The 24,245-nt window shown below is 45.3% G+C and overlaps 1 protein-coding gene across 1 annotated transcript in view; it reads right to left on the bottom strand.

Moving 5' to 3' along the window:
- Positions 1-9,764: 9,764 nt before the first annotated feature.
- LOC102802424 (BBSome complex member BBS4-like) overlaps positions 9,765-24,245 on the bottom strand; it is a 70,771-nt gene continuing 56,290 nt past the window's right edge. Inside the window, exon 13 of the mRNA XM_085499924.1 lies at positions 9,765-12,129. Coding sequence (XP_085356050.1) covers positions 11,887-12,129 — 243 coding nt within the window. The 3' untranslated portion in view covers positions 9,765-11,886. The remainder of the gene's footprint in view (positions 12,130-24,245) is intronic.

Consider the following 24,245-nt stretch of genomic DNA (forward strand, 5'->3'; position numbering starts at 1 on the left):
AAAGTCTACTGATCAAGTGTTGTACATAGTTCCATGGCCCCATGAGTTTACAAGTAAACTGGCTACACATGGTTCAAATACGGATGAGTTGCCATACAACCAACTGACCCTCCCAGCATTGGCAAGGGGCGAAATTTACATCATCTTTCACCAAGAGCCTGAACAAAACAAACAGCTAAGAGCCCGCCACCTTACTGACTTACTGCACTTGTGTGAGTTGTATATTTGGAGCGAAGTCCGCAGTTACCATGCCGAAGTACTGAAGGAAATAGAGAGAGGTTTACAAGAATGAAACAGTGACTTTTCACATATTAAGGCAAGATGTCTCTTTACTAGGCAGACTAGCAGCATAAGAGATCAGACACGCTACTGTGGCAACTTCAAAAAGGGGCAGTGCAGGCATGGGAGTGATCATCAAAACCAGGCTGGTGAGACAGAGTACCATATTTTCCGCCCGTGTTTGTTCATATGCAAAGTCAAGGCCACACATTCAGCCAAGGACTGCCCACACAAAACAAAGGAATGACAACAACGTACCAATATACAAAATAGTAGTGATGGACATTAATCACGATCCCAGCAGTACCATCACCGATACCTCAATTGTATTACCCCCTCATAAACATTTTGTCTCCGCATTGGACTTGGTCTCCCAGGGCCACACAAATACATCACTTCACAATCGTGTTCCTGCGTTGGACTTGATCTCCCAGGACCACACAAATACATCACTTCACAATCGTATCCCCGCGTTGGACAGCGCCACCGAAGAGCAAACCATAGTTACCTCGTATGGAATGTGTATCCCCTCGATGGATACCAACACCATTGTCTCACATAACAGTAAAACACCAGACCAATCTATTGCGCACTACAGTCAAAATACCCACAAGGACACAGGAAATGATATTGTAGGGTCTAACGAGGTTACGCCAAATCGTTTTAACTATCCATTATACACTGTACAAAACATTACAAAAAAACACCTTTATTTAACCAACACCAGCATTATCGAGCCACCAACTATCAGCTAGCCACCAACATCCACATTGAATTTTGACTTCTTGTGCAAAGCATACACAGTTATCGTGCAATCCGGCAAGCCAAACTACCAGGATCAGCTTATCAGTTTACTTTTTAAGATTCCTCTTGCACCTCATCTTAATCTCCATTGTATTTTGTCTTTTCAGTCCATGGGGTTTATAAATTGAAGATGTGTGAAACTACACTCATAGACAAGAATGATGAGAAGCTGAGAAGAGACGAGTGAGCCATCTGAGGATAAATATTAAATACAAATCGAGTCCAAAGCGAAATAATTTTAATTGTATTTACTATTTTGAACAGATTTTAATAGCAAAAGTTTTCCTGACCATGTGCCTTACCATGTTCAAGAGATTAATTTTACTATTTTATAAACTTATATTCTAATATGTACTAATATGTTCATTATGCAAATAAAAATTATTAAAAAGACGTTTTTGTATGTTGATGTATGCATGAGCTCTTGGGTACCTATCATGTATAATAATAATAATAATAATACGCAAAAGGTACGCAGCAAAACTCTCCCCGACAGAGGGATAATGTCCATAAGGGTTAAAGGATGCCTCCATCATCCACCTCTACAAACGTAAAGAAAACCGCCAAGCCTGTGTCAATCATCACGGAATCTCGCTGTTGTCCATTGCAGCACGGTTCCTCTATCATATCTATCTATATAATGATAGAGGGACTGTGATTGCAGGCAAAATCCTGGCTAGAATTTTGCTCGACCGCCTCATCACACAGCTTGAGCAAGGCCTCCTACTTGAAAGCCGATGTGGCTTCCTGAAAGAATATTTGGGGGTCACCAGCTTAATTTTTCAAGAAAATGATGGTTGTATTTATAGTGGATAGCTGCCATTTTGGCTATATTATGCTGCTTTTACCATAGGTTCCTAGGCTTGTGTCCAAAATACCAAATTGTCAGATATTAATTTCGAACTACATCATGATTGCTAAGAGGAAACTCATTTCTTGTTAGCTCCACTGTCGACGAAGTCGAGCGGAGCTTATAGTATTACTGATTTTCCGTCGGCATCTGGCGCCCGCTGTCGCTGCTGCCGCCGTCAACTTTACATTTTCGACTTCTTCTTAAAAAACACAAACTGTGTAGCTGTTAAACTTTCTAGGAAGGTACCTTGGGTGGTTCTCTCTCGGAATTGTTCATTTCGTGTGGATATGTTCAATTGTCTTATTTATAGCGAATATTTTTGTCATTTTTGGTCAAAAATGCTATTTTTGACGTCTTCTTGAAAACCGCTAGTCCAAATGCTTTGATACTTGGTACGTAGGTACCTTGAGTGGACCTCTCTCAGATTTGTTCATTTTGTGATGATATCTTTAGTTCTCTAATTTTGATGAATATTTTTGTCATTTATCGTAAAAAGTGATATTTTCGACTTATTTTTATAAACCGAAAGTTCAATTGCTTTGATATTACATATCTAGGTACTACATGTGGACCTCTCTCAGATTTGTTCATTGTGACATTATTACCGCCTATGCCATTTTCACTGTAACATTAATTATTACTTATACCATATCATTTTAGCTGTGTCGTTTTCGCCTACCCACACACCAAAGCTGATTTGTATTTGATTTGCATCCAGCTACTGTAAAATTGCTCACACGTCTACCCAGTGTCATTCATATGGTGAGAAAGAAATGGTTTCACAAACAGTATACAATGAAAACAATAATTTACCCACATGCTTATATTGCTTTAAAGTCAGAAGAATCAGAAAGGAGACAATTATATGTTTTTGGGGGATGAATATAAATATTGTCCACAGTAGTGTATAGGAAAAGTGTAGAAAGAGTGAGCAAAAGCACATACCTAGTTAAATAATATAATATAGGAACATTAATTAGTTTTGAATTAGGCGAGGGTTCTCTGAACTATAGTTCATACCCACCATAGACTCCGGTCAGTCTAAATGACTGAACTGTAGGCAGTAATCAGCGATTCTATCGGTGACGGAGAGATAGAATCTAGGTCAGGGGAAGCCCCATGACCCCAAGTTTCCCTTCCCATTACGTCACAAACCACATGACTGAGGCCATATGGCAGCGCCGTAGATGGCAGTACAATCACTCTGGTTTCTTTCTCTTGACATCGAGGTCTTAGACCAATGCTACGGAAAGTGTGGGGTTGTTGGGGGGACCCGGAGTCTATGATGAACTATGTGAATAGGCGGGTTCGGAGAACCCTCGCCTAAATTCACTACGTTCAATTACCCACCATAGACTCTGGTTGGTCAAAATGACTATTTTGAACTGTAGGCACAGTCAGACGCCGATAGGTGGCGGGTTTTTTCCGAAAAAAAAAACAGAAAAAAAAATGATGAAAGTCTTTTCCCAGTCCGGGATGAAAACAAACTCAAAACCTTAGTTAAGACCCAAGAAGGGTGGTGTCTTGCCTTGCCTGTGCTGTACCAGAAGCAAGAAGCCAATGCTGCTATGGTGACAGGGTTCAGTGTGCCCGAGAAAGCTAGACCCAAGCCGAATTCTGGGGTGATAAGCTTGAAGTAGGACCGAAATGGTTCGCATGAGGGCATAGGTCGAAAAAAAGAAGCGAAACATGGGAGCTTCCCGGAAGTGTTAGTGGTACAGACAATCTGCCCGCAAGAATGCCGTGACTGACTTATCGCCTATGCGCAGGGGCCCCTGTGGTCGTTCGGGCTGGGTCGGTAATCAAAGCCTGACCTGCTGCGACGGGGCCTAACCTGAAGAGACCCTACTCAATAGATTGGGTGTCTCTTGGGTAGTAGTTGATGAAGACATTCTGCGTTCTTCAGAAGCCTGCCCTCAGAATGTGTTCGAGGGGGTGCCTGACGCTAGTGCTAGTGAGTTAGCAATCGCACGGACCTCATGTGCTCGTACTAGGTGTCTCTGCAAGGTCTGTGTTGAGGAAGATAGTGTATTATAGACCTTCAGTACAGTCACAGTAATCCACCTGGAGATGGAAGTCGGGGAAGCAGGCTTATCCTGTTTGCCAAGGCCGTAACACAAAAACATGTGTTTGGTTCCCCGTCTAGAAAACCTGGTATGGTTCTTGTAGCAACTCAGCACTCGGACCGGGCAGAGAAGCAATTCCTCCTGATCCTCCGGACCAACAATATTTGCCAGCCGGGGGATGACGATTGGGTGAGGATTGTGTCCTGGGATTTGGTTCTAGGCGAGAAACCCGATTTGTGTCTTTAGCACAACATGATTGTCCATAACGGCGGTACATCATCCGAGAAGGACAATGCCCTCAGCTCTGGCTGACGCCTACCTGAGGCGAGGGCCAGAAGGAAGACTATTTTCCACGTCAAAAATCTGAGTGTTGCTGATTGGAGAGGCTCAAAGGGTGGTCGGCTTAGAGCAGACAACACAGCCGAGGAGTCCCAGTTGGGCGGCTCCCTTGTATGGGGACTTGGCGTCCGGAAAGCAGTAAATAGTCTCCTAATAATAGAACAATCGGCTAGTCTTGTTCCCGTACGTTTTAAGTGGTGGGGGAAAAGACCGACCTGTAGCCAATGATCGCTGCGTAGGACAAACCCACTTTGTCAAACAGATGGACGAAGGAGCCTGCTACCTGGCCAAAAGAGGGATGGTATGGATCAATCTCCCTTCTGCTACACCAATCAGTGTATGCTCACAGCTTAGAAATGTAGGTTGCATTGGTGGAATCCCTGTTCGCCCTGGCCAGGACGTTGGCAGCCCGCTCAGATAAGGTTTTTGTATGTGCGGGTCTACTGAGAGCCTCTATGCATGTAAGTGATACCTGCTGGGCTCATTGGTAGTGCACCATCTGGTTGGGACGGCATGTCCAGTAAGTCTGGAAGCACTGCTGGTATTTCGACTAGCATTTCCAACAGAAGTGGGAACTAGGTCTTGCTTGGCCAATTGGGTGCAACCCATGATAATATGCAGGTGTGCACCTGTCGAAGTTTTCTCCAGTGAACTAGCGGGAAGGGAGGAAAGGCATACACAACTAAGTGGGTCCACGGGGTTAGCAAAGCGACCCTGGCCCAGGCTCCTGGAGTTAGCAGAAGTGTTATGTACGTCAGAAGCTTGGCGTTCTGCAGCCTGGAGGCTACCCACTGGGGTATCAGCCACGCCATGTTCTGGAGACGGAGCCGTCCTGAAAGGGCATCGCCAGACTGTTCCTTACCCCTGGAAGGTGGTGTGCAGTTAGCTCCACATTGTATTCCAGGCACCAAAGGAGGATTTGCTTTGCTAGGACTGGCAACGATGGGGAATGCGTTCTAGAAGGAGACCACCGATGTGTTGCCTGTGCGGAGCAGGGCTCTGTGGTCTCGAACCACGGGTAGAAATCGTGGTAGTGCTAAGTACACTGTTCTCAGTTCGAGCTGCTTTATATGGTAGTCCCGAAACTAATGCGGGGCCATATCCTTGGGCTTGTTGGCCCAATAGATGCACTCACCAACCCTGGGGGGAGGCATCTGTTACCAGAGTCACACCTGCAGCGAGCGGGTCCAACGGGCCTTCCTGTCCAAGGTTGGCCAGTGACGACCACCAGGGCAGAGCTTCCTTCACTTGGTTCGAGAACGAAACCCACCTATCTAGTTCCCATAGGAGAGGTTGGCGTTATAAAAAGCGTTATACCGAGCGGCTGCATAGTGCGGCCTGGGGAACGACCCTTTGAACTGAGGTCATCATTCCGATGATCTGCATTAGTTCTCGGAGGGACACTAAGGGCATTTGGCTAGGCTGTTTAGTGCCTTTTCCCAGCAAACTGCTACTTCCTGTCTGATTGAGTCCCCTGGCAGTGCCCAACAGGGGAGGCATTGACAGGGGGAAATGGAGATTTCAGCGGTATCCCATAACAGGATGTTACCACCTAGTCCAGGGATCAGTCACCCGCTGTCTCCAAACCGGACTACACCGGTGCAATCTGTGTACGACAGGGATATGTGGCCATGGGTTCGGCAGTTGCGAGGGGGGGGGGTGCTCCCTTCCCCCATGAGGTGAATTCCCCAAGGCCTGAAGTAGTCACTAAGTTGTGACCTGGCCACTCATCGAACACATGCCTGCCCCCCCCCCCATTTCAGAGGTGAGTGTCAAACACGCTTCCCCTGCTGCCGGGTAGATGTCCACCCAGGGAGGGTGAGGAGCCACTACTCTTTCTTCCCATGGAAGGCTATGAGCGCTTGCCTCCTGGCTGACTATGGCTAGCGAACGATGCCCTAGGGCATTGTGTTTTCTGTGCTCTGGGTGCCCTCCGCTTGCCCTTGGCAGGGCCAACTGGCTAGTCTGGCACTCTCAAGATGGTCATCTTGGATAGTCAGTTATGACATGATTATGGTAAATGTAGTTAGTGTTAAAAAGTTAGTATGTAGAAATAAATGATATGTTAACTCAGTATACAACTACATTTCACATACCTGAAAAATACTATAATTATTGTTATTTAGTTTAGCAGAGTTTTATTACATGCCAAGTTTATAGTTAATTAGTTATTTAAGTCTTATGTACAGATATGCAATGACAGGAAGTGGTAATTGATACCATCTGTTTTTAACTGAGTAAGTAATCAGGTGCTAGGCAGACTCCAGTGAACTAACATCCTGTAACAGTACTGTAACGTTTTCTTTGGAAAGTCCACGATTATTAAAGGAACCTGTTTTTTACTGAGTTGCTTCCGTGTTTTGACGCCTGATTGAGACCTACAACACTAGCGGATTCGATCTGAACCCTCTGATTCATTGCACTCCGAAGCTCTGCGACTTACCCACCATTCCCTGAACAAAGGGAGTGGAGGATGTCCAGTGTGCATCACTGAGGTGGGGACATACCCCACATCTAAGGCCGCATCTCGTAGCGCAGTAGTGGTCCCGGCCAAGAGAGCCAGGTCACACGTAAATGTGCGGTGGCCCATCAGTAAAAATGTTGCCTGGTCTAGGAGGCTGGTTCGTTCTGCCTCCAAGGTCTCCAGAGTCCTGGGCACGCACAATAATGCGCTTAAGCAACTCTGCCCTCAGGGCTGTCTAATGTTTTCCCCACCCGGGGGCCTTAAGCGTTACATCCTCCGCTGCTGACAAACGTCCGCCCATTAACACCGGTTGCGTGTTCCGCGCTCCACTCCGCACTCAGACGGACAGGGAGAGATGTGCCGACAGGGTTGCTTTGGATCCTGACGCCCGTGATCCCATAAGCGTTGAAGCAATCTTAGGTGGTCGCCTTAGGATCAACGGTGGGGGTATTTACATCGTATCACTGGGATCGATGATACTCCGCATCACCCCAAAAGCGTGGCTCACCGAGTCATATGGATGGAAGACTCTGAGGGGCCGCCCGGAGTACCGGCTGTATCCGACATGATCGAACTGCGTCTCCTTTCACTTTAAATATGTGAGAGGGAGCGTGTTCGACTGTGCGTCTCATGACAGGGTCGATTCCGTCTGGAGACGCCCTTGGGTCGGTAAGAAGGGAGTCAAAACCCACCGCGGAGACCGGACACAAGGATAAATTCTTTACCGTTGTACCGTTACCTCGTGACGAACCCTAGCTGGCTAAAGGTAGGGGGGTCAACGTGTGCCCTGGCCTGAAAGCCCTGCCGCGAAATCGGAGGCTTGGCTGCCAGCACCCCGTTGGCATTCAGTGCCTGAGGCTACAGAGGAGGCCTGGTGCAATTAGCCTGAGCCTCGGCCTCCCCGAAAAATAGTGGAAGAGCCGCGGCTGGAAACGGGGGTTCCCCAGAAGAGACGTGTTTGAATGCAAACAAGCTTTCATGTTTGCAGTGGGGACAGCTCGCTCCGACTGCATCTGATCTACCCGGCCTGCCAGGGACGCAATTGCCCCGACAGTCCGTCGACCAAAGCCCTCAACTCGGAGGCAAACCCTGTGCCGTGCAAGGAAGGGTCCACGAAGGGACCCGCAACGGACCCCACAAGAGGAAAGCCTCCAGGGGTTACTTGACGTCCCGGTACGCAAAGCACCAGTAGCCGAGTGTGAGGACTTTCCACTCATGCCAAACACGCAACTCACTTTAACCGATTTGTTTACTAGATGCGCGACCTTGCTGTGACGCAGTCAGTCTCAGCGATTTTGATGGTTCTGAAAGAAAATCTCAGGCTCAGAACTCCAGTGAAAAACACACAACTTCACGCAAAAACCCCGCACGCAGCTACGACAATGTATCTCGGATGCGGGTTCTATGCTGGTAAATTCTGAATATAACCACCGCACAGTCGACTCAAAACGCGAGGAAACCAACAGGAAAATGGCAGCCGTGCAGCAGCAACAACCCAAGCTAGAAACCCGGACAGGAAAAAAGACAAGCGATCCAGCAGAGCCGCTAAAACCTCATCCCCACAGATGCGGAGAAAAAAGAAGAGTGATTGTACGGTCGTCTACGGCGCTGCCATATGGTCACGGTCACGTGGTTCATGATGTAATGGGAAGAGAATCTTGGGGTCATGGGGATTCCCCTGACCTAGAATGTATCTCTCCGTCACCGGCAGAATCGCTGATTAATGCCTACAGTTTAAAATAGTCATTTTGACTGACTGGAGTCTATGGTGGGTAATTGAATGTAGCGAATTGTCATTCTACAACATAAATTATTTTTAAATTCACCCAAAAAGCACACTCATTGTTTGGAATTGTGAGCAAAATGTTTAAAAAGAAATTTTTAAATTTACACACTTTGTTGCCAGTTTTTGAGTGAAATAGGTTGCTTCCATTTTTATAATTATTCTGAAAGCATTTATATAATGTTGATAGATTAATGACAAATAGCGTGCACATGTAACTCAATGTGTTCTATCATTAAAATTTACAAAAATATCATTTGACAAAATGAACAAAAATTGTTCTATTTTTTTTTTCAGAAAAACTGTCACAACAACCTATATTTTTGATCTTCACAAAATTTCTATGAGCAAATCATTAATAATATTTGCCATCTGAAATTATAGCAATATGCAAAACTTTTCTGAAAATGTCACGGTGTATCACAATCTGATTAAAATAAGATCCTAGTTTGGGCTTTTTTTTTTTTTTTTTTTTGTCAAAATAATATAATTCATATTTTTTTCATATATTCTATTATTTTTTGTTTAAATTTGTTTGCTGATATTTTTTTAAAGTTTTGGCTTTCGCGATTACCAAAACTTAAAAAAAATACCAGCAAACAAACTAGGATCTTATTTTAATCAGATTGGGTGTATCAGTGGATTGCTAATGTTTGTTTTCAGTGTTGTGTGCTTGGCAAACGTACATGATGCATGTCACCATGATGAAGAAATCCATTAATACTCTAAGTCAATATGATAATATTTCTTTTGTGTTATTAGTTGTTATCAAATAAACATGTAACAAGTTGTAACTTAAACGCAATCTGGAGTTACTGCAGGAGCTGCAACTGACCACAAGAAATGTGCATGACAATAAAATGTCATTTGACAGTGGTTTCATTAAGAAATTTATTTTGTTTTATTTACTTAAAGCATAATTTTAAAGTATCTGTTATGGGAATAAAAACATGGTGCTACATTGTTTTTTAAAAAAATGGCACTTACTACATTATGAAGCATAGGCAGGAATGGACCTTTTGTTGGTCCCTGGAGCGCACATTTTGGTAAACTATGGTAGCACTCTATTTCAGGTCTATTTCAGGTCTCATACCACTAATAAGATTTTCATGTATTACTGCAGTACTACTGATAAGTTTGTTTAATTTTGAGGTTCAGTCATGGCAACAGAATATATTATTATTTACTTGAAATTATTTATTAAGATGAGCCTCAAAGAACAAGACATTCCAAATTTACAACTAAGTAATCTATGACAAACCATCGTAATAAAAAAGAAATATAACTTGAACGTTATTTTTTGTGTGGCCAGCATACAGTTCGAATATACATATTAAATCTCAAGAACACAAATAAAATAATTCAGGAAAAGCAATAATAACATAAATATATATACATATATGGTATAGCAGTATATTGTTGTCACATAAAATACATGGTTAAGCAATAATGATAAAGTTGAACAGAACTTTTAGTGACTGTGTTTTCCTGGATTGGAAGGTGCTATGTATGATGGACGGACTGATAATCTAAAGCTTTTCAGATGAATAAAAATGCACTGCAAGAAATGTTGAAATGAATGGAACTTCCAGAAAATAAACTGATTACTGTAAAATGACTAATTTTCATTGGGTTTAAATTTTGCTGATTTAGCATTTCAGGCATATTCAGTGGGTTTAAAATTCACGGTTTTATCATTTAGATAATGTGTTCTATGCTCAATTTTACATATTCATTGGGTTTTAATTTAGTACATTTTCAAGTCAGCAAAATAAGCCAAATTAAGGTAGAGATGCAGGTTCGTGGGCACTTTGTGGTGATTTTTTTTTTTTTGCTTTTTATTATCCAAAAAGTCTTGGCTATAGACTGTTGAAATTTGGTAGAATTGTGAATAGTGGAACATACTCAAAAAACGATTTTAAAATATAGATAACAGGTGCAAAATTGTCTCTTTTGAATGCTTAGCAAGATTTAGCATGGCTGTACATAAATAATAAAAAAAAAACATTGTGAAAAAAAGAAATGACGGGGTCTCCATATTATGCACAGTATTTAACTTTTTACAAAACGATAATACATTAAAATTTGAAACTGTAACAGCCATTTTAATTATGAGCATTAGCAAACTTCTTACTGAGTGAATCGTTATGCAAATTAGCAATTATCTCAGCTTCTTTTTAGTGCACATTCCAGAACTTTAAAAAAAATAGCTCCTAGACGCTTTGATCTTTTGTTTTGAAATTTTCACAAATGATTGGCAATGTGTTTATCTTCAAAACGCCGTCGGGGCATTGTTTTTAGTTGAATAGTGTTACAGAAATCGTACAGACAACTAGCCTGGGTGTTAATTTATGCATAAACTTGAAGTTGTGAAATTTGAGCTGCTGCCCTACAAAATTGACAACTGGTAGACAGTTTTCAAGACGGCACTTTCTTCATAGTAAACAGATGTACACATAAACCAATTTTCACGGGAAACAGAAGCATGGTTTAGAAGCTAATTTTTTTTAAATCACTTTTGACCAAAAAAGCACATTTTTGTGCATATTTCAAACTACAGTGTCCATAAAAATAAAATACTAACAAAACTTTAAAATTCATACAATAAGCTTTCCGAAAATAAATAGTTTTGTGGACAAGGGAGGTCATCTTGGTTTCCTAATTAACTAATTAAAATACCTGTCAGGTAAACTGCATATCTACCTTAAAACCCGGTGAATAATTAACCCTTTTACAGTATATTTTTCCATAATGTCTGAAAATCACACAAGTTTTGTAATATACTGCCCTCTATATATATTATAGAGTGAACAACATTTTACAGGGATTACCCAGCATTCCAAGCAAAAATTACAAATCATATACTGGTAGGGTTTCAGAGATACAACAAAGGCTTTAAAGGGCGGCGGTCGCCGCACAGCGCGTGATTGAATTTCGTGCAAACAAACAATGGATTTTACATGCGGTGTGTATGCCAGCCAAAATCTTGGTGTCACATTTTGCAATTTTTATATATTTGTTTATAATTTCATTTTTAATTTGAAACCAAATGCACATAATTTGCCATTTTTGCCAAAATTGCATACAATAGATTCAGTAAAGCTGTACCAGGTCATGTGACACATTTCTCCATATATGGAAGGGGTGACCATACAAAGAAAATCTATATACGGGAAGTAAAACAGAAATTTTAATAAACACATCACAGTATTCATAAATATTTTTAAACCATTTGCAGAAAAATAAAATGTTTTGCACATTTAGTTGGACCAAAAATCTAGAATACATGTATATACAACTATGCTAAAGCCATTGTTTCTTTTTCCTTTTCTTTCTCTTTTTCCTTTTCTTTCTCTTTTTCCTTCATTTGATCTTTATTGGGGTCATGACTTGGTGGAGTAGGCAGCTCAGCTAATGGTTTGGATGCAACTCGACTAGTTTCAACCTGCTGCGGCTTAGATGGCTGAGCCTGGGGCGGTTTCCAAACTAGGTTCTCTCCTACTTGCAATGCTGGTCCAAGTTTACTTGCAACATCTATCAACTACAAACACAAAGACAGGAGAAATATGAACAAGAAATGCTGAAAACTTGTACCATGTGAAGTGATTTCAATGTTCTTTGATGTTAACTGAACAAATAACATACATTTTCAGTTTTGTTCTTATTTTTGTGCCTAAGATGAAGTTAACATTACATTACAGTGTAATAAAGATAATTAATATTACACATGCAATGCACATTACAACAAGCAGCCTGTCGGCTGAGATAGCTCCGCTGTTAGCAATGCACATTACAACAAGCAGCCTGTCAGCTGAGATAGCTCCACTGTTAGCAATGCACATTACAACAAGCAGTCTGTCAGCTGAGATAGCTCCGCTGTTAGCAATGCACATTACAACAAGCAGCCTGTCAGCTGAGATAGCTCCGCTGTTAGCAATGCACATTACAACAAGCAGCCTGTCAGCAGAGATAGCTCCGCTGTTAGCAATGCACATTATAACAAGCAGCCTGTCGGCTGAGATAGCTCCGCTGTTAGCAATGCACATTTCAACAAGCAGCCTGTCAGCTGAGATAGCTCCGCTGTTAGCAATGCACATTACAACAAGCAGTCTGTCAGCTGAGATAGCTCCGCTGTTAGCAATGCACATTACAACAAGCAGCCTGTCAGCTGAGATAGCTCCGCTGTTAGCAATGCACATTACAACAAGCAGTCTGTCAGCTGAGATAGCTCCGCTGTTAGCAATGGACATTACAACAAGCAGCCTGTCGGCTGAGATAGCTCCGCTGTTAGCAATGCACATTACAACAAGCAGCCTGTCAGCTGAGATAGCTCCACTGTTAGCAATGCACATTACAACAAGCAGTCTGTCAGCTGAGATAGCTCCGCTGTTAGCAATGCACGTTACAACAAGCAGCCTGTCAGCTGAGATAGCTCCGCTGTTAGCAATGCACATTACAACAAGCAGCCTGTCAGCTGAGATAGCTCCGCTGTTAGCAATGCACATTACAACAAGCAGCCTGTCAGCTGAGATAGCTCCGCTGTTAGCAATGCACATTACAACAAGCAGCCTGTCAGCTGAGATAGCTCCACTGTTAGCAATGCACATTACAACAAGCAGTCTGTCAGCTGAGATAGCTCCGCTGTTAGCAATGCACATTACAACAAGCAGTCTGTCAGCTTAGATAGCTCCGCTGTTAGCAATGCACATTATAACAAGCAGCCTGTCAGCTGAGATAGCTTCGCTGTTAGCAATGCACATTACAACAAGCAGCCTGTCAGCTGAGATAGCTCCGCTGTTAGCAATGCACATTACAACAAGCAGTCTGTCAGCTGAGATAGCTCCGCTGTTAGCAATGCACATTTCAACAAGCAGCCTGTCAGCTGAGATAGCTCCGCTGTTAGCAATGCACATTTCAACAAGCAGCCTGTCGGCTGAGATAGCTCCGCTGTTAGCAATGCACATTACAACAAGCAGCCTGTCAGCTGAGATAGCTCCGCTGTTAGCAATGCACATTACAACAAGCAGCCTGTCAGCTGAGATAGCTCCGCTGTTAGCAATGCACATTTCAACAAGCAGCCTGTCAGCTGAGATAGCTCCGCTGTTAGCAATGCACATTACAACAAGCAGTCTGTCAGCTGAGATAGCTCCGCTGTTAGCAATGCACATTACAACAAGCAGTCTGTCAGCTGAGATAGCTCCGCTGTTAGCAATGCACATTACAACAAGCAGCCTGTCGGCTGAGATAGCTCCGCTGTTAGCAATGCACATTATAACAAGCAGCCTGTCGGCTGAGATAGCTCCGCTGTTAGCAATGCACATTTCAACAAGCAGCCTGTCAGCTGAGATAGCTCCGCTGTTAGCAATGCACATTACAACAAGCAGCCTGTCAGCTGAGATAGCTCTGCTGTTAGCAATGCACATTTCAACAAGCAGCCGGTCAGCTGAGATAGCTCCGCTGTTAGCAATGCACATTACAACAAGCAGCCTGTCGGCTGAGATAGCTCCGCTGTTAGCAATGCACATTACAACAAGCAGCCTGTCAGCTGAGATAGCTCCGCTGTTAGCAATGCATATTATAACAAGCAGCCTGTCAGCTGAGATAGCTCCGCTGTTAGCAATGCATATTATAACAAGCAGCCTGTCAGCTGAGATAGCTCCGCTGTTAGCAATGCACATTATAACAAGCAGCCTGTCAGCTGAGTTAGCTCCGCTGTTAGCAATGCACATTATAACAAGCAGCCTGTCAGCTGAGATAGCTCCGCTGTTAGCAATGCACATTACAACAAGCAGCCTGTCGGCTGACATAGCTCCACTGTTAGCAATGCACATTACAACAAGCAGCCTACCAGCTGAGATAGCTCCGCTGTTAGCAATGCACATTACAACAAGCAGTCTGTCAGCTGAGATAGCTCCGCTGTTAGCAATGCACATTACAACAAGCAGTCTGTCAGCTGAGATAGCTCCGCTGTTAGCAATGCACATTACAACAAGCAGCCTGTCAGCTGAGATAGCTCTGCTGTTAGCAATGCACATTACAACAAGCAGCCTGTCAGCTGAGATAGCTCCGCTGTTAGCAATGCACATTACAAGCAGCCTGTCAGCTGAGATAGCTCCGCTGTTAGCAATGCACATTACAAGCAGCCTGTCAGCTGAGATAGCTCCGCTGTTAGCAATGCACATTACAACAAGCAGCCTGTCAGCTGAGATAGCTCCGCTGTTAGCAATGCACATTACAACAAGCAGCATGTCAGCTGAGATAGCTCCGCTGTTAGCAATGCACATTACAACAAGCAGCCTGTCAGCTGAGATAGCTCCGCTGTTAGCAATGCACATTACAACAAGCAGCCTGTCGGCTGAGATAGCTCCACTGTTAGCAATGCACATTACAACAAGCAGCCTGTCAGCTGAGATAGCTCCACTGTTAGCAATGCACATTACAACAAGCAGCCTGTCAGCTGAGATAGCTCCGCTGTTAGCAATGCACATTACAACAAGCAGCCTGTCAGCTGAGATAGCTCCGCTGTTAGCAATGCACATTACAACAAGCAGCCTGTCAGCTGAGATAGCTCCGCTGTTAGCAATGCACATTACAACAAGCAGCATGTCAGCTGAGATAGCTCCGCTGTTAGCAATGCACATTACAACAAGCAGCCTGTCGGCTGAGATAGCTCCACTGTTAGCAATGCACATTACAACAAGCAGCCTGTCAGCTGAGATAGCTCCGCTGTTAGCAATGCACATTACAACAAGCAGCCTGTCAGCTGAGATAGCTCCGCTGTTAGCAATGCACATTATAACAAGCAGCCTGTCGGCTGAGATAGCTCCGCTGTTAGCAATGCACATTTCAACAAGCAGCCTGTCAGCTGAGATAGCTCCGCTGTTAGCAATGCACATTACAACAAGCAGCCTGTCAGCTGAGATAGCTCTGCTGTTAGCAATGCACATTACAACAAGCAGCCTGTCAGCTGAGATAGCTCCGCTGTTAGCAATGCACATTTCAACAAGCAGTCTGTTAGCTGAGATAGCTCCGCTGTTAGCAATGCACATTACAACAAGCAGCCTGTCGGCTGAGATAGCTCCGCTGTTAGCAATGCACATTTCAACAAGCAGTCTGTCAGCTGAGATAGCTCCGCTGTTAGCAATGCACCTTATAACAAGCAGCCTGTCGGCTGAGATAGCTCCGCTGTTAGCAATGCACATTTCAACAAGCAGCCTGTCAGCTGAGATAGCTCCGCAGTTAGCAATGCACATTACAACAAGCAGCCTGTCAGCTGAGATAACTCCGCTGTTAGCAATGCACATTACAACAAGCAGCCTGTCAGCTGAGATAGCTTCGCTGTTAGCAATGCACATTACAACAAGCAGCCTGTCAGCTGAGATAGCTCCGCTGTTAGCAATGCACATTACAACAAGCAGTCTGTCAGCTGAGATAGCTCCGCTGTTAGCAATGCACATTTCAACAAGCAGCCTGTCAGCTGAGATAGCTCCGCTGTTAGCAATGCACATTTCAACAAGCAGCCTGTCGGCTGAGATAGCTCCGCTGTTAGCAATGCACATTACAACAAGCAGCCTGTCAGCTGAGATAGCTCCGCTGTTAGCAATGCACATTACAACAAGCAGCCTGTCAGCTGAGATAGCTCCGCTGTTAGCAATGCACATTTCAACAAGCAGCCTGTCAGCTGAGATAGCTCCGCTGTTAGCAATGCACATTACAACAAGCAGTCTGTCAGCTGAGATAGCTCCGCTGTTAGCAATGCACATTACAACAAGCAGTCTGTCAGCTGAGATAGCTCCGCTGTTAGCAATGCACATTACAACAAGCAGCCTGTCGGCTGAGATAGCTCCGCTGTTAGCAATGCACATTACAACAAGCAGCCTGTCAGCTGAGATAGCTCCACTGTTAGCAATGCACATTACAACAAGCAGTCTGTCAGCTGAGATAGCTCCGCTGTTAGCAATGCACATTACAACAAGCAGCCTGTCAGCTGAGATAGCTCCGCTGTTAGCAATGCACATTACAACAAGCAGCCTGTCGGCTGAGATAGCTCCGCTGTTAGCAATGCACATTATAACAAGCAGCCTGTCGGCTGAGATAGCTCCGCTGTTAGCAATGCACATTTCAACAAGCAGCCTGTCAGCTGAGATAGCTCCGCTGTTAGCAATGCACATTACAACAAGCAGCCTGTCAGCTGAGATAGCTCTGCTGTTAGCAATGCACATTTCAACAAGCAGCCGGTCAGCTGAGATAGCTCCGCTGTTAGCAATGCACATTTCAACAAGCAGTCTGTCAGCTGAGATAGCTCCGCTGTTAGCAATGCACATTACAACAAGCAGCCTGTCGGCTGAGATAGCTCCGCTGTTAGCAATGCACATTACAACAAGCAGCCTGTCAGCTGAGATAGCTCCGCTGTTAGCAATGCATATTATAAGCAGCCTGTCAGCTGAGATAGCTCCGCTGTTAGCAATGCATATTATAACAAGCAGCCTGTCAGCTGAGATAGCTCCGCTGTTAGCAATGCACATTATAACAAGCAGCCTGTCAGCTGAGTTAGCTCCGCTGTTAGCAATGCACATTATAACAAGCAGCCTGTCAGCTGAGATAGCTCCGCTGTTAGAAATGCACATTACAACAAGCAGCCTGTCGGCTGACATAGCTCCACTGTTAGCAATGCACATTACAACAAGCAGCCTACCAGCTGAGATAGCTCCGCTGTTAGCAATGCACATTACAACAAGCAGTCTGTCAGCTGAGATAGCTCCGCTGTTAGCAATGCACATTACAACAAGCAGTCTGTCAGCTGAGATAGCTCCGCTGTTAGCAATGCACATTACAACAAGCAGCCTGTCAGCTGAGATAGCTCTGCTGTTAGCAATGCACATTACAACAAGCAGCCTGTCAGCTGAGATAGCTCCGCTGTTAGCAATGCACATTACAAGCAGCCTGTCAGCTGAGATAGCTCCGCTGTTAGCAATGCACATTACAACAAGCAGCCTGTCAGCTGAGATAGCTCCGCTGTTAGCAATGCACATTACAACAAGCAGCCTGTCAGCTGAGATAGCTCCGCTGTTAGCAATGCACATTACAACAAGCAGCATGTCAGCTGAGATAGCTCCGCTGTTAGCAATGCACATTACAACAAGCAGCCTGTCGGCTGAGATAGCTCCACTGTTAGCAATGCACATTACAACAAGCAGCCTGTCAGCTGAGATAGCTCCACTGTTAGCAATGCACATTACAACAAGCAGCCTGTCAGCTGAGATAGCTCCGCTGTTAGCAATGCACATTACAACAAGCAGCCTGTCAGCTGAGATAGCTCCGCTGTTAGCAATGCACATTACAACAAGCAGCCTGTCAGCTGAGATAGCTCCGCTGTTAGCAATGCACATTACAACAAGCAGCATGTCAGCTGAGATAGCTCCGCTGTTAGCAATGCACATTACAACAAGCAGCCTGTCGGCTGAGATAGCTCCACTGTTAGCAATGCACATTACAACAAGCAGCCTGTCAGCTGAGATAGCTCCGCTGTTAGCAATGCACATTACAACAAGCAGCCTGTCAGCTGAGACAGCTCCGCTGTTAGCAATGCACATTATAACAAGCAGCCTGTCGGCTGAGATAGCTCCGCTGTTAGCAATGCACATTTCAACAAGCAGCCTGTCAGCTGAGATAGCTCCGCTGTTAGCAATGCACATTACAACAAGCAGCCTGTCAGCTGAGATAGCTCTGCTGTTAGCAATGCACATTACAACAAGCAGCCTGTCAGCTGAGATAGCTCCGCTGTTAGCAATGCACATTTCAACAAGCAGTCTGTTAGCTGAGATAGCTCCGCTGTTAGCAATGCACATTACAACAAGCAGCCTGTCGGCTGAGATAGCTCCGCTGTTAGCAATGCACATTTCAACAAGCAGTCTGTCAGCTGAGATAGCTCCGCTGTTAGCAATGCACCTTATAACAAGCAGCCTGTCGACTGAGATAGCTCCGCTGTTAGCAATGCACATTTCAACAAGCAGCCTGTCAGCTGAGATAGCTCCGCAGTTAGCAATGCACATTACAACAAGCAGCCTGTCAGCTGAGATAACTCCGCTGTTAGCAATGCACATTACAACAAGCAGCCTGTCAGCTGAGATAGCTTCGCTGTTAGCAATGCACATTACAACAAGCAGCCTGTCAGCTGAGATAGCTCCGCTGTTAGCAATGCACATTACAACAAGCAGCCTGTCAGCTGAGATAGCTCCGCTGTTAGCAATGCACATTTCAACAAGCAGCCTGTCAGCTGAGATAGCTCCGCTGTTAGCAATGCACATTACAACAAGCAGTCTGTCAGCTGAGATAGCTCCGCTGTTAGCAATGCACATTACAACAAGCAGCCTGTCAGCTGAGATAGCTCCGCTGTTAGCAATGCACATTACAACAAGCAGTCTGTCAGCTGAGATAGCTCCGCTGTTAGCAATGCACATTACAACAAGCAGTCTGTCAGCTGAGATAGCTCCGCTGTTAGCAATGCACATTACAACAAGCAGCCTGTCAGCTGAGATAGCTCCGCTGTTAGCAATGCACATTACAACAAGCAGCCTGTCAGCTGAGATAGCTCCGCTGTTAGCAATGCACATTACAAGCAGCCTGTCAGCTGAGATAGCTCCGCTGTTAGCAATGCACATTACAACAAGCAGCCTGTCAGCTGAGATAGCTCCGCTGTTAGCAATGCACATTACAACAAGCAGCCTGTCAGCTGAGATAGCTCCGCTGTTAGCAATGCACATTACAACAAGCAGCCTGTCAGCTGAGATAGCTCCGCTGTTAGCAATGCACATTATAACAAGCAGCCTGTCAGCTGAGATAGCTCCGCTGTTAGCAATGCACATTTCAACAAGCAGCCTGTCAGCTGAGATAGCTCCGCTGTTAGCAATGCACATTACAACAAGCAGCCTGTCAGCTGAGATAGCTCTGCTGTTAGCAATGCACATTACAACAAGCAGCCTGTCAGCTGAGATAGCTCCACTGTTAGCAATGCACATTACAACAAGCAGCTTGTCAGCTGAGATAGCTCCGCTGTTAGCAATGCACATTACAACAAGCAGCCTGTCAGCTGAGATAGCTCCACTGTTAGCAATGCACATTACAACAAGCAGCTTGTCAGCTGAGATAGCTCCGCTGTTAGCAATGCACATTACAACAAGCAGCCTGTCAGCTGAGATAGCTCCGCTGTTAGCAATGCACATTACAACAAGCAGCCTGTCGGCTGAGATAGCTCCACTGTTAGCAATGCACATTACAACAAGCAGCCTGTCAGCTGAGATAGCTCCGCTGTTAGCAATGCACATTACAACAAGCAGCCTGTCGGCTGAGATAGCTCCGCTGTTAGCAATGCACATTACAACAAGCAGCCTGTCAGCTGAGATAGCTCCGCTGTTAGCAATGCACATTACAACAAGCAGCCTGTCAGCTGAAATAGCTCCGCTGTTAGCAATGCACATTACAACAAGCAGCCTGTCAGCTGAGATAGCTCCGCTGTTAGCAATGCACATTACAACAAGCAGCCTGTCGGCTGAGATAGCTCCACTGTTAGCAATGCACATTACAACAAGCAGCCTGTCAGCTGAGATAGCTCCGCTGTTAGCAATGCACATTACAACAAGAAGTCTGTCAGCTGAGATAGCTCCGCTGTTAGCAATGCACATTACAACAAGCAGCCTGTTGACTGAGATAGCTCCGCTGTTAGCAATGCACATTACAACAAGCAGCCTGTCGGCTGAGATAGCTCCACTGTTAGCAATGCACATTACAACAAGCAGCCTGTCAGCTGAGATAGCTCCGCTGTTAGCAATGCACATTACAACAAGCAGCCTGTCAGCTGAGATAGCTCCGCTGTTAGCAATGCACATTACAACAAGCAGCCTGTCAGCTGAGATAGCTCCGCTGTTAGCAATGCACATTACAACAAGCAGTCAGTCGGCTGAGATAGCTCCGCTGTTAGCAATGCACATTACAACAAGCAGCCTGTCAGCTGAGATAGCTCCGCTGTTAGCAATGCACATTACAACAAGCAGTCTGTCGGCTGAGATAGCTCCGCTGTTAGCAATGCACATTACAACAAGCAGCCTGTCAGCTGAGATAGCTCCGCTGTTAGCAATGCACATTACAACAAGCAGCCTGTCAGCTGAGATAGCTCCGCTGTTAGCAATGCACATTACAACAAGCAGCCTGTCAGCTGAGATAGCTCCGCTGTTAGCAATGCACATTACAAGCAGCCTGTCAGCTGAGATAGCTCCGCTGTTAGCAATGCACATTACAACAAGCAGCCTGTCAGCTGAGATAGCTCCGCTGTTAGCAATGCACATTACAACAAGCAGCCTGTCAGCTGAGATAGCTCCGCTGTTAGCAATGCACATTACAAGCAGCCTGTCAGCTGAGATAGCTCCGCTGTTAGCAATGCACATTACAACAAGCAGCCTGTCAGCTGAGATAGCTCCGCTGTTAGCAATGCACATTACAACAAGCAGCCTGTCAGCTGAGATAGCTCCGCTGTTAGCAATGCACATTACAACAAGCAGCCTGTCAGCTGAGATAGCTCCGCTATTAGCAATGCACATTATAACAAGCAGCCTGTCAGCTGAGATAGCTCCGCTGTTAGCAATGCACATTTCAACAAGCAGCCTGTCAGCTGAGATAGCTCCGCTGTTAGCAATGCACATTACAACAAGCAGCCTGTCAGCTGAGATAGCTCCGCTGTTAGCAATGCACATTACAACAAGCAGCCTGTCGGCTGAGATAGCTCCACTGTTAGCAATGCACATTACAACAAGCAGCCTGTCAGCTGAGATAGCTCCACTGTTAGCAATGCACATTACAACAAGCAGCCTGTCAGCTGAGATAGCTCTGCTGTTAGCAATGCACATTACAACAAGCAGCCTGTCAGCTGAGATAGCTCCGCTGTTAGCAATGCACATTACAACAAGCAGCCTGTCAGCTGAGATAGCTCCGCTGTTAGCAAAGCACATTACAACAAGCAGTCAGTCGGCTGAGATAGCTCCGCTGTTAGCAATGCACATTACAACAAGCAGCCTGTCAGCTGAGATAGCTCCGCTGTTAGCAATGCACATTACAACAAGCAGTCTGTCGGCTGAGATAGCTCCGCTGTTAGCAATGCACATTACAACAAGCAGCCTGTCAGCTGAGATAGCTCCGCTGTTAGCAATGCACATTACAACAAGCAGCCTGTCAGCTGAGATAGCTCCGCTGTTAGCAATGCACATTACAACAAGCAGCCTGTCAGCTGAGATAGCTCCGCTGTTAGCAATGCACATTACAAGCAGCCTGTCAGCTGAGATAGCTCCGCTGTTAGCAATGCACATTACAACAAGCAGCCTGTCAGCTGAGATAGCTCCGCTGTTAGCAATGCACATTACAACAAGCAGCCTGTCAGCTGAGATAGCTCCGCTGTTAGCAATGCACATTACAAGCAGCCTGTCAGCTGAGATAGCTCCGCTGCTAGCAATGCACATTACAACAAGCAGCCTGTCAGCTGAGATAGCTCCGCTGTTAGCAATGCACATTACAACAAGCAGCCTGTCAGCTGAGATAGCTCCGCTGTTAGCAATGCACATTATAACAAGCAGCCTGTCAGCTGAGATAGCTCCGCTGTTAGCAATGCACATTTCAACAAGCAGCCTGTCAGCTGAGATAGCTCCGCTGTTAGCAATGCACATTACAACAAGCAGCCTGTCAGCTGAGATAGCTCTGCTGTTAGCAATGCACATTACAACAAGCAGCCTGTCAGCTGAGATAGCTCCACTGTTAGCAATGCACATTACAACAAGCAGCTTGTCAGCTGAGATAGCTCCGCTGTTAGCAATGCACATTACAACAAGCAGCCTGTCAGCTGAGATAGCTCCGCTGTTAGCAATGCACATTACAACAAGCAGCCTGTCAGCTGAGATAGCTCCGCTGTTAGCAATGCACATTACAACAAGCAGCCTGTCAGCTGAGATAGCTCCGCTGTTAGCAATGCACATTACAACAAGCAGCCTGTCAGCTGAGATAGCTCCGCTGTTAGCAATGCACATTACAACAAGCAGCCTGTCGGCTGAGATAGCTCCACTGTTAGCAATGCACATTACAACAAGCAGCCTGTCAGCTGAGATAGCTCCGCTGTTAGCAATGCACATTACAACAAGCAGCCTGTCAGCTGAGATAGCTCCGCTGTTAGCAATGCACATTACAACAAGCAGCCTGTCAGCTGAGATAGCTCCGCTGTTAGCAATGCACATTACAACAAGCAGCCTGTCAGCTGAGATAGCTCCGCTGTTAGCAATGCACATTACAACAAGCAGCCTGTCAGCTGAGATAGCTCCGCTGTTAGCAATGCACATTACAACAAGCAGCCTGTCGGCTGAGATAGCTCCACTGTTAGCAATGCACATTACAACAAGCAGCCTGTCAGCTGAGATAGCTCCGCTGTTAGCAATGCACATTACAACAAGAAGTCTGTCAGCTGAGATAGCTCCGCTGTTAGCAATGCACATTACAACAAGCAGCCTGTTGACTGAGATAGCTCCGCTGTTAGCAATGCACATTACAACAAGCAGCCTGTCGGCTGAGATAGCTCCACTGTTAGCAATGCACATTACAACAAGCAGCCTGTCAGCTGAGATAGCTCCGCTGTTAGCAATGCACATTACAACAAGCAGCCTGTCAGCTGAGATAGCTCCGCTGTTAGCAATGCACATTACAACAAGCAGCCTGTCAGCTGAGATAGCTCCGCTGTTAGCAATGCACATTACAACAAGCAGCCTGTCAGCTGAGATAGCTCCGCTGTTAGCAATGCACATTACAACAAGCAGCCTGTCAGCTGAGATAGCTCCGCTGTTAGCAATGCACATTACAACAAGCAGCCTGTCAGCTGAGATAGCTCCGCTGTTAGCAATGCACATTACAACAAGCAGCCTGTCGGCTGAGATAGCTCCACTGTTAGCAATGCACATTACAACAAGCAGCCTGTCAGCTGAGATAGCTCCGCTGTTAGCAATGCACATTACAACAAGAAGTCTGTCAGCTGAGATAGCTCCGCTGTTAGCAATGCACATTACAACAAGCAGCCTGTTGACTGAGATAGCTCCGCTGTTAGCAATGCACATTACAACAAGCAGCCTGTCGGCTGAGATAGCTCCACTGTTAGCAATGCACATTACAACAAGCAGCCTGTCAGCTGAGATAGCTCCGCTGTTAGCAATGCACATTACAACAAGCAGCCTGTCAGCTGAGATAGCTCCGCTGTTAGCAATGCACATTACAACAAGCAGCCTGTCAGCTGAGATAGCTCCGCTGTTAGCAATGCACATTACAACAAGCAGTCAGTCGGCTGAGATAGCTCCGCTGTTAGCAATGCACATTACAACAAGCAGCCTGTCAGCTGAGATAGCTCCGCTGTTAGCAATGCACATTACAACAAGCAGTCTGTCGGCTGAGATAGCTCCGCTGTTAGCAATGCACATTACAACAAGCAGCCTGTCAGCTGAGATAGCTCCGCTGTTAGCAATGCACATTACAACAAGCAGCCTGTCAGCTGAGATAGCTCCGCTGTTAGCAATGCACATTACAACAAGCAGCCTGTCAGCTGAGATAGCTCCGCTGTTAGCAATGCACATTACAAGCAGC

This window comes from Saccoglossus kowalevskii, chromosome 6 (genome assembly GCF_978046115.1).
Source record: "Saccoglossus kowalevskii chromosome 6, keSacKowa6.1, whole genome shotgun sequence".
Classification (NCBI taxonomy): Eukaryota; Metazoa; Hemichordata; class Enteropneusta; family Harrimaniidae; genus Saccoglossus; species Saccoglossus kowalevskii.